General features: G+C 46.2%; 1 protein-coding gene across 2 annotated transcripts in view; it reads left to right on the top strand.

The window, feature by feature from the left end:
- Nucleotides 1–3089: 3089 nt before the first annotated feature.
- Nucleotides 3090–11421, top strand: part of aig1 (androgen-induced 1 (H. sapiens)) — a 15779-nt gene continuing 7447 nt past the window's right edge. Inside the window, exons 1-3 of one of the 2 annotated variants that reach the window (XM_038276980.1) lie at nt 3090–3273; nt 5940–6095; nt 7501–7602. In XM_038276980.1, coding sequence (XP_038132908.1) covers nt 3133–3273; nt 5940–6095; nt 7501–7602 — 399 coding nt within the window. In that variant the 5' untranslated portion in view covers nt 3090–3132. The remainder of the gene's footprint in view (nt 3274–5939; nt 6096–7500; nt 7603–11421) is intronic. The other variant, XM_038276981.1, reaches the window with a different exon arrangement.

The raw sequence follows: 11421 nt of genomic DNA, 5'->3' as shown, positions 1-11421 counted from the left end.
GTGGATTGGCGTCCCTCGCCTTTCGTAGGTGAATCATCAGGATGTGACATCATCACAGGTTACCCTCAGAGCATCCATGGCGACGCCGTGGCAACGTGACACCATGGCGATGGAGTCTCTGATTCAACGCTTTGCATCTGCTTTTCATGCTCCTGCCGGCAGAAGGTGTTGGTTCCCAGGAGGCTGCAGAAGGACGACCATCATCTACAGACCAGGCGGCGCCGTTGCGACACGCTGGGTTTCTGCACGTCAACAAGGGCTGCGTCCACCCTGACCCCTGACCCCTGACCCTTCATCACTATATACTGGACATTAAACGGAACTATTTGAAGGTCTGACCATCATCCTGTCATCAGTTGCTAAGCAACTCTGAATTATTCTAACTTCTATTTCAAAGCTGTAGCATTTCCTTTTTCAGCACCAGCTGTCTGTAATGTAGGAGATATTTTTTTAAAACCCACCTGAATAAATAATAATCGACAGCTTTTATTTTCTAAATCAAACAGGCTCCTGCATTTCCTGTCTTTGGGACAATAAAGGATTGTTTTATTCAGCCGAGAAGGAAAAGACATCAGCATTGGCCTCACAGGGTCCTGTTTTTGGGAGGGTCAAAGGTCATCTGCAGACCCCCTGAGGTCCAGCAGAGGGATGAAGATCTCAGACGTCTGCAAACCTTCCCAGGAGATTCAGAGCGGGAGGCTCAGAAATAAGCTCAGACTCTACAGGCCTCAGTTAGCAGGTCAAAGGTCATCGTGACTCTCACTCAAACGGATGAAAATATTCGGCCTTTTTAAGCCTGTATCTGTCTATCTGGTTCTGTGTTGAAGTAACAGTCTGAGTGAGTGAGTCACGTTTCAGACGGGAACTCCTAATCCTGCCAGGTCACGGTTCACAGACGCTGAACAGCGAAAGAAAAACAACCTGGAAGGCGAACCTGCCGAGACGCTGAGGTAGGAGGAGAATAACAAACATGGCAGCTTTTGTCCTGGAGTCAAACTGTAACAAAGCGTCCTGTGGCAGCTGACTGATGACTAACGCTGACTCACACTGACTCCTCCTTCTCCACCACACCTTCATTTCCACAGAGACACAGGAAGCGGGACCCTCTCCCCACATCTGGCTCCCCCTCCCTCCCAGGACCCCACCTGTTCGCTTATCAAGGTGTGGCCCAGGTATTACGTAACGCTGTGAAGGCCAAAGGTCCGATCGGCTATCAGGAGGATGTGTGTGGAAGTTCAGCTGGATGAGGAGGAAGGAGGACCTGAACCAGGTTCCCAGCCTTCACTTCCTGGACCCTCTGACTGTTTGGGGCTGAACAGCACCCCCTGCTGGCGCTCAGATGCTATAACCATGAATGGGCCAAAGCTCAGATGATGATGATGATGCAGAGAGAAGGATTAATGAATAGAAGAAGAAAACAGCTTTACTGGTCCCAGTATAGTCCCTGACTGGTTTGGAGGGGGGGGGTTTCTGCCTATTTTGAATGATGTATAAGAAAAGTAGAACCAAAGGGAAATTTATTGGTTCAGCAGGTTTCTTTTTGGTTCCTTCAGAGGTTTTTTTTTCATACGTTGGTTTATGGGAATGAACAGATTTGATGTGATTGTTCCACAGAGATTTGAACCTTTCTCCTCCAGGAAGATCTTCCTCTGCCAGCACAGACCCAGTAGCTCCCTCACCATGTCTTGTGTCCAGTGGCAAATGCAATGGAGAGATTAGAGGTGCTGTGAGGAGCAGGAATAATGAGCTCAAAACATTTACATTAACTCTTTACAATCCGTTCATCAGGATTATGATACTTCTTTTAATTATGGTGCATTTTTCCTAAAACGTTCTTAATGACATCATCACCAAGTTTGCATATTTGGTGATGCTCTGAACCAGCCAATGGAAAGAGCAATATCAACATTGGTTGGACAGAAATAGATTAAAAACATTCTCAATATGTTCAAAACTAAAAATTCACTGAGTCTGACCGCCTGTTGGTCACTCTTTGAAAAAAAAAAAAAAAAAAACAAGAAGAGTCTGAAAAGTATAGCGATAAGTTGCTAAGTTTGCAGCAGGTGGCTAGCTGTGTTAGCCTAGCGGTTGCCCTGGGAATCCCCAGCAACAGCGCCCCCAAACCAGCCAATCATATCAGGGGTTTTCTGTTGTTGTTCAAGCCGCTGAAAGTGAATAAAAAGATGGATTTATTTAGGTGGGCAAATAGAAAGTTCCAGAATGTGGGAATATTCCAGTACTTTCAATAATCAGAATGTTTGTCACTGGCAAGTTTTTACATTTTAAGTTAACTTATTAGTTTATAAATGTTTCTCCAGAGTTCAGTGGGTTGATCAGAGTTCATCAGGCTGTTGATGTGAACATTGGGGATTGGAACCATGGAGAGCTCCTCATTACCTGCAGGGCGGCGCTACAGAGCACTGATGCTGGAAACAAGCCAACATGGAGACACTTTCCATCCCAGGATGTCTCTGAAAACCCAATGGACTATAGGTGGCGCTTTTAATGGTGCCTAATACAATACGGCAATACTATATATATATATATATATATATATATATATATATATATATATATATATATATATATATATATATATATATATATATATATATATATATATATAGTAATAATTTAGTTATGTAGCCTGCAGCCCAGTAAAGTGAGTCCAGATGCTTCTGCTGCTCCTGTGTTCAATGCCAGAGAGCAGCTTTGCTATATTAGCTGTGATCAGCGGGTAGAAAGTAGTTAGAATCTATGTTGAAGTGAGAAAGAAAACATGGTCTGGGCAGTCCCTGCTGGTTATACTGGATTTTATTTGAGGTACCAGAATAAAATGGGCTAAATAGAAAGAAAACAACATAATATTTATCATCTATGCAGATTTTATTTAGTAATAAATCAGTGATAATAAAAATATTTACATTTAATGAACTAAACTCATTTATTAAAGCTTTAATGATTATGAATCCTTTGAAAGAACAGAAGCATCACAGCGTTTATCCAGCAGCCTTCATCCTAAGCCCCTCCCCCTGACATCATCACCCTCGTCATCATAACACGGAAGCAGTGCAGAGCCAGAGGAGCAGGGAGGCGCTGGGAGACGGAGCGGACGCAGACAGGTGGAGCATCATGGCGCTCATCCCCTCTCAGGTCCTCCGGGCCGCCATCTTGCTCTCCTACTTCTCCATCCTGTGTCACTACAAAGCTCTGGACATGCCGGCGCACCAGACCTACGGAGGCAGCTGGAAGTTCCTCACCTTCATCGACCTGGTTGGTCACGCCTCTGTCGGCCTTTGTTGTCCTGCACGCATGCGCAGTGCGCCGCAGCCGCGCGGCTCGGGTTCCGCTCTGCGCCGCGCTTTGTTCGGCAGAAACAGGGGGGGAGGGGGGACCGGAGCCGCAGAGAGAGGCTCTGAAATGTGGTTCAGGCTGTGACGGAACCGGAACAGGTGGACTTTGTAACGCCACCTGTCAGAGGCGGCGGGAGCGCGCCTCTGACAGGTGGCGCGCTTTGATTTATGAAGCCGTTTGAACCTGGTCCTGGTTCAGATCCTGACTCTGGTCCTGATCCTGGTCCAGATTCTGGTCCAGATTCTGATTCTGGTCCTAATTCAGATCCTGACTCTGGTCCTGATCCTGGTCCAGCTTCTGATTCTGGTCCTGATCCTGGTCCAGATTCTGACCCTGGTCCTAATTCAGATCCTAATTCTGGTCCTGGTTCTGATTCTAGGCCTGATCCTGATTCTGATCCTAATTCTGACCCTGGTCCAGATTCTGATTCTGGTCCTGGTTTTGGTCCACATCCTGATCCTGATGGTTTCCATGGATGAAGCCCAGCAGACCTGGAAGGCGTGTGAGTTTCCCTCCTGAAGCCGTTACCATGGTGATGGGGGTTAAACTACAGAAGGCGGTCCGTACCGCGGTCAGTCAGAAGCTGCTGGATCAGCAGCGTTATCCTGAAGGATCCTGAAAGAAGCTGAAGGCACAGAGGGGCCATTCAGAGGGAACAATGGCCGCTCACAGCGCCTCGCTGACGATCAGACGGCGAGCGATCTCTGTCAGTAGGCTATGTTCCTGCAGGGATAACTTTCAGAACTTCACCTGGATCCTATTTTTTTTTTCTATATCTAAGCTCCGCCTCCTCCCACCCTGAGATGCTCAGCTGTGTTTGGTTTATTTCTGTAGCAGCAATTCACCATCACCACCTGGAGGCGCTTTACAGAAACCAGTCAGGAAGGTTGCAGGCTGATTGCATCCAGTCACTGACATGAAGACGCGCTGGATCAGCTTGCATTTTATAATCCAGCATACCGATCATGCATAAAGCGACAGTGGAGAGGAAAACGGACCTAGTTGGGTCTGTTTCTGCTGACCTGCTGAAGGTCTAGGGGCTGGGCTACATTTACAATAAAGTTACAATTTAACAAAATGTAACAACTGAACAAACAGAATGATTAAATGGGACTGATTTCCCATCACACCATATTTCCCTCCAGGCTTCAGGTGGTGATTGAACGGTGGGGGGAGGGGCCTCTAGCATGCAGATCCCTCCATGCAAGCAGAAGCAAACATTTGTTACTTCAAGGCTGGACTATTGTAATTCTTTACTATCAGGAAGTCCACAAACTGTAGTTAAAAGCCTTCAGCTGATCCAAAATGCTGCAGCCAGAGTTCTGATGGAAATGAAAAAGAGAGATCATATCTCTCCTATCCTGGCTTCTCTTCATTGGCTTCCTGTTAAATCAAGAATAGAATTTAAAATCCTCCTTCTCACATATAAAGCCTTAAATGGCCAAGCTCCATCTGATATCAGAGATCTGATTGTTCCTTATGTTCCTAACAGAGCACTTCGCTCTCAATCTGCAGGTTTACTAGTGGTTCCTAGAACTTCTAAAAGTAGAATGGGAGGCAGATCTCTTAGTTATCAGGCTCCTCTCCTGTGGAACCAACTACCAGTTTTAGTCCGTGAGGCAGACACCCTGTCTACTTTTAAGGCTAGGCTTAAAACTTTCCTTTTTGATAAAGCTTCTAGTTAGAGTGGCTCAGGTTATCCTGATCTATCTCTATAGTTCTGCTGCTATAGGCTTAGACTGCTGGAGGACATAGGGACCCCTTTTTCTGATTTTCAACATTATGCTTCTTTTCACCAACTTTAAAATATTTGTTAACTTTTAACTTTGTGTTCTTGCTTGTTTTTTTTGTCATAGCTAAAATTTAATGTTTTTCTACCAATTTCATCCGTTTGTCGCGTCTAATGGTTCATCAGCTGTTCTCTCCAAGTCTGTTCCTGACTAGAACCCAGGACAGTCTGGACTCGGGGAGAACGGCAGCGTACTGATGACATCACCACATTCAAAGCTAGTCTGGGGCTGCTTTTCACTTCCTGTTATTAATAGAATATAGAGAATAATAAATTATGTGGAGGAATAATGATTAACAGTCAGATAACGTTAGCCCTGGCTGCTATTAAGGTTCTTAAAATGTTCTTTTATAGAACAACAGAAACGAGAACTTTTAACTTAATCCTCTGAGCGCTAACCTGGAAGCTGCTGCTGCTGCAGTGCATGCTGGGACAGCTGTCAGTCTGGAGGACGGACAGGTCTGCTCTGATGCATGCTGGGTAAAGAGGGAGGGGCCAGTAGTAGGGCTGAGGATGGTGACGTTTCACAGGGACACGAGGACGCACAAGTACACATAGTTAACAGAAAGGATCCATGTGCTTCCAGGCTCCTTTCTGTCTTTTCAGTCGGCCTCAGCAGAAGCCCTCAAACTGATTCTGGTTCTGCTCACAGGTAGTTTTTCTCTCCACTGGTGCCGCGTGCATCCTTGATGTGAGGAAGATGCTCTGACTAGATCTGATGATGCTCCCCACACCAGGAGCTGCTGCGGCTTCAGAGCCGGATGGTGAATCCTGATCCGTCTGCTTCCGCCTGCAGGTGATCCAGGCCGTGTTTTTCGGCCTGTGCGTCCTGATCGACGTGTCCAGCCTGCTGACCAAAGGAGCCGACAGCAGGGAGCAGGAGCGGCAGCTGAAGAAGCTGATCGGCCTGAGGGACTGGATGATGGCTGTGCTGGCGTTCCCCGTCGGAGCGGTGAGGACACGCCCAGATCGGGCCGCCACTCAGTGGGGCTCCTCCCCTTTAACTTAGATTCTGCCAATGACCCTTAGTGACATTTGGAAATTGTTGCATAGCTGCAGGGGTCAGAGGTCACGTGTTAAACATCTGATGGCTCCATAAATATATTAAGTTCACCATAAAACAATGATTAGATGTCTGACCTTTGAACGACTCATCATGTTCATCAAGAAAACGGGATGAAGGGATAAACCGGGTCACATGATCCAAGATGGTCAGCAGCATAAAGCCTGCACGCCGTTTATAGCAGGTTAAATAATCTGTTAGCTGATGGATGAAGGCGTCACGTTGACATGTTACCATGGTGACCATCTGTCTACATCACTAGCTATGTGGCTAACAGGGGAGGCTAGCTTCCTTTCCTTTGAGGGAAGTTTGGTTTCTGTTGTTTAGCTGAGAATATTTCCGCCGTTAGCGAAGGATTTACCATCAGGTGATAAGGGCCCCGAGTTCCTGGGGGCCCCATAAAACTTGGATTACATGTATGGCTAAAATGCCATCAAAACAACAAACCATGCAAAGAGCAGTGTTGCCAACTTAGCGCTTTAGTCGCTATATTTAGCCACTTTTCAGACCCCTCTAGCACTTTGATTTCTAAAAAGCTCCTAGCGCCAAATCTAGAGACTTTTTTCTGCTACTGGAGACTTTGGAGACAACATCTAAAAGCAGCGAACTCTGCTCTCCAGAGCGAGTAGATTGGTAACCCCGCCTCCTGCTCTCCTCTATCTTGTCTGCTGTCATGATTCATGCAGCTATTATTTCATCCAAATGAAACATGGAGAACAGATAAGCAGATCATGGCTTGTCTACAGTGAAAAGAAGGACTGGGTTATTTACTTTGGCCTTTTTGGAAACACAGGAAGGAGCAATCAGCTAAGTGAGCTTAGTGCTTGGAAAAAATCATTCATTCCTTTAGAGACAGCATGAAAAGTCAGCTGAGTACAAAACATAGAGAGGAAAACAAGAAGAAAAGGGACAAGAAGAGAGGGACACAACCTAGAACAGATAATGGATGTCTATTCTATTAACATTTCTCTATCTGGAGAATTGGTCTGTTTTATGTGTTATCAGTTCAGAGGAGCCCCTGCCCCTAGATCCGCCCCTGGCTCCGTCCTTCTGTTTGTCTTAATTTTTAAATCCTAACTGGAAAAAGTTGATGTGAACCTTTGATGTTTTGGTTATTAAAGAACTGCTGATCTTAGAAAGTTAGAATAGTTTCCGACATAAAATCTGCACAGAAACCTAAAATGATTATTATAGTTGTTATTAAAATATTACTAGAACTTTACGGACAGTTTCTCCTGCATCTGATTCGTAGAATTTTCTCTGGTTTCTGACTTTGAGTGTTTTTCTTTTCCAGTTTGTTGTGTTCACATTCTGGATTCTCTACCTCTACGACAGAGAGCTGGTCTACCCTAAGCTGCTGGATAACTTCATCCCTCAGTGGTTGAACCACGGCATGGTGAGTCCCACTCAGCCCACAGCAGAGATACGATCAGGACTCTGGCTGCAGCATTTTGGATCAGCTGAAGGCTTTTAACTACAGTTTGTGGACTTCCTGATAGTAAAGAACTACAATAGTCCAGCCTTGAAGGAACAGATGCATGGACTAGTTCTGAACCAGGGCTGGTAGTGATGTAACGTGTTTTCAGATTAAAAGCGCGTTGCAGCGAGCGTCTCCCAGCCAGTTGCGGTTCCTTCGGTTCGGTTTATTGGTTCGTTTTCTGACTTTAAGCCTTCGAGTCGCGTTGATCAGCTGCGGAGTTTATAGATCTGCAGATCAGAGCTTTAATGATGCGATCCGACCGGAGGCGGCGATTTCCTCCAGCAGCTGCTTTTCAGACACATCCTGGAACGCATCATCAAGTAGGAGGAGCTTCAGCTCCTCTGACTGGTTAGAGCTGCTTTAGTGCAGCTTTGTTCATTTTAAGTTATTTAGAAAAATTAAATAAATATAAGGTGAAAGTGTGATTTAGTTTTTCATATAGAATAATATTTAATGACATCACCATCCCAGCAGACGTTAGCGCTGCGCTCGTTTCCTGATATAAACTTATTACATCATTCCTAAATCTAACAGTGACCTTATTTAGTGGAACTATTGTTTAATATCTCTAACCACCCAGACCATCTGCTTTGGACCTACTGTTACCCCTGGCAACCACTCATCATTTCCTGTCAGCATTTCACAATAAAAGCACAGGTGAAACTTAAAGCAATAGTGGAGGATGGTGTTTTTCCAGGTGGATCATCTCAATCAGTGGTCGTCCTAACTGTCAATCATGCTGGTGATGCGTTTACGTGCACGTCCCCATTTTCACTGACCGCTGGTGAGTCTGATGGTGGAAAAATCAGTAACTTTTAAACAGAGCGTGCACGAGGAGGCATGGGCTCGTGCACGCTCTCGCAGGCGTTTAATCGGCGTTCCCTCTTGGGAGGTACAGGGCTGTGCATGTTTTTAACCTGTAGGGGGCGGGGCTTTTCAAAAATGTGCAATAATCCTGCAGTATAGCTTTAACATCACGGACTGCTGCTAAACTGCTCCTTATAAAAGCATCAGAAGATCCGCTTTGGTTCATCCAGACGCAGCTCTGATTCAGGGGGACTTCCTGGTAGATGTCCCCCCCTCAGGAAGCCCTGATGCTGGGCAGCAGGCAGTGACAGACCGGCTCTGTGCTGGAGGTCAGGGAGGATGATCAGTCCTCTGCAGAGCATTCCTTATTTCTACCTCTGGATTCCATCTAAAGTGGAAAAGCTTCTCCTCCATTCGGTTCCATGATTGGCCGCCGTGTCGCGATTTCCTAGAAAAGTTCGGCTGTTTACAGCGATCACCGCTCCTCTCTCCATACGGTGACTCCTCAGCTGTAGCTCGCAGCAGGAGGTGAAGGAGGAGCAGAGAAAGCTCTCAGCATACAGAGTCCGTGGCGTTTAGCACAGCCAGCGTTCTGAACACGCCATGAGGGGGCAAAGACCAACAGTCCCAAATCATGATCCTCCCTCCACCAAACATTATGCAGGCCGCGCTGCGCTGCCATCCTTCTGACACCAGAAACTGGAAGCAAAGAAACATTTTTGTTCATTGAAATTTGGAAAAAAAAAAAAAAGGTTTTAAGATCGAATTTTTTCAGATTTAAAATTTCCAAAAATTTGCTCCAGTTTTTCATAATTTTCAAATAAATTTTTTATGGAATTGTTTTCTTGTTGCATTTTATGAATCACATTCAGACCAAAGAGATTTGACAAAATTAAAAAGCAAAGTTTATTTCTACAGCACCTCACCTGGGAGATAATCCCCTCAGATTATTTTCTATCAAGGAACTCCAGCTGATTGCATCATTGACTCTGCAGCAATCCCTCACCCCGAGGGACGTTTAATTAAAATGCTTTAAATGCTGTTTGCTTCGTTAGCGCGTCTCATTTCCACCCAGAGCAAAGACGCTTCCAGCATCCTGCACGGTAGAGGTGCCATTAGTGAGCGGGACAGAGAACCGGGGCAGTGAGGAGATTCTCCAGGATGACAAAGCAAAATGATTCTGAGAACAAGAGGCGCTCAGCGAGCTGTGCAGGAAGTCCCAGCATCAGAACATGGCGTCTGCGGTGACTGATGGCGGCGCATCATAAACCTTCTGATAAACCTTATCAGAGGGCGGCTGCTGCAGATCCACCTGTGGATTGAAATAGCATCTCTGGCAGGCAGCTTTGATTTGGCGCCAGAAGGAAGTGGCTTTAATCAAATATTGGGACGGAGGCCGCGTCTCCTGACTGATAACGGCAGGGAGGGGGTCTCTATCGGCACGCCAGATAATCTGAACTTTTCTGCAGCAGCCTCTGATATGCAAACGTTCCCAGGATGCTTCCGGCTGCCGATCCTGGGAGCGCGGCGTGTGTGTGCATGTGTGCTGGATGACATCATCGCTGCTGCCTTCAGCGAATCCAGAGAAACAAAAACAGCGTCATGAAGCAGAGCCGTTGCTATGAGGGAGACGGGTGGCGTCTGCTGTAAATATTTGGCGGTATACCATGGTGTCGGACTTGTTTGTTTACCCCTGCTACCACGGCAACCATCTGGCCAATGAAGCAGGGAGAATGACACAATGATTTAACAAGCAAGTCGGCTCAGATGAGATGGAAGACGACTACGAACGGATCCGCTTCCATGACAACTTCCTGTTAGGGTCCAAAACTGGAGGGAAAAAATAACAGCTGCTGGGAAAGAGAGAGAGAGAGGGAGAGAGACATTCCATTATGATGGATGGATGATGGATGGATGATGGATGGTTGGATGGATGATGGATGGATGATGGATGGATGATGGATGGATGGATGATGGATGATGGATGGATGGATGGATGATGGATGGATGGATGGATGATGGATGGTTGGATGGATGATGGATGGATGATGGATGGATGATGGATGATGGATGGATGGATGATGGATGGATGGATGGATGGATGATGGATGGATGATGGATGGATGGATGGATGGATGGATGATGGATGGATGGATGGATGATGGATGGATGGATGATGGATGGATGGATGATGGATGGATGATGGATGGATGATGGATGGATGATGGATGGATGGATGATGGATGGATGGATGATGGATGGATGGATGGATGATGGATGGATGATGGATGGATGGATGGATGGATGGATGGATGGATGATGGATGGATGGATGGATGATGGATGGATGGATGATGGATGGATGATGGATGGATGGATGATGGATGGATGATGGATGGATGGATGGATGATGGATGGATGGATGGATGGATGATGGATGGATGGATGATGGATGGATGATGGATGGATGGATGATGGATGATGGATGGATGGATGATGGATGGATGATGGATGGATGATGGATGGATGGATGGATGGATGATGGATGGATGGATGATGGATGGATGATGGATGGATGGATGATGGATGGATGATGGTTGGATGGATGAATGATGGATGGATGGATGGATGATGGTTGGATGGATGGATGATGGTTGGATGGATGGATGGATGATGGATGGATGGATGATGGATGGATGGATGATGGTTGGATGGATGGATGATGGTTGGGTGGATGGATGATGGATGGATGGATGATGGATGGATGATGGATGGATGGATGATGGTTGGATGGATGGATGATGGTTGGGTGGATGATGGTTGGATGGATGGATGATGGATGATGGTGGATGATGGATGGATGGATGGATGATGGATGGATGGATGGTTGGATGATGGATGGATGGATGGATGATGGATGGATGGATGA

This window comes from Cyprinodon tularosa, unplaced genomic scaffold (genome assembly GCF_016077235.1).
Source record: "Cyprinodon tularosa strain WSP-4 unplaced genomic scaffold, ASM1607723v1 ctg1296, whole genome shotgun sequence".
Taxonomy (NCBI): Eukaryota; Metazoa; Chordata; class Actinopteri; order Cyprinodontiformes; family Cyprinodontidae; genus Cyprinodon; species Cyprinodon tularosa.
Note: the sequence above shows the minus strand (reverse complement) of the source record. Positions and strands in the feature narration are given on the sequence as shown.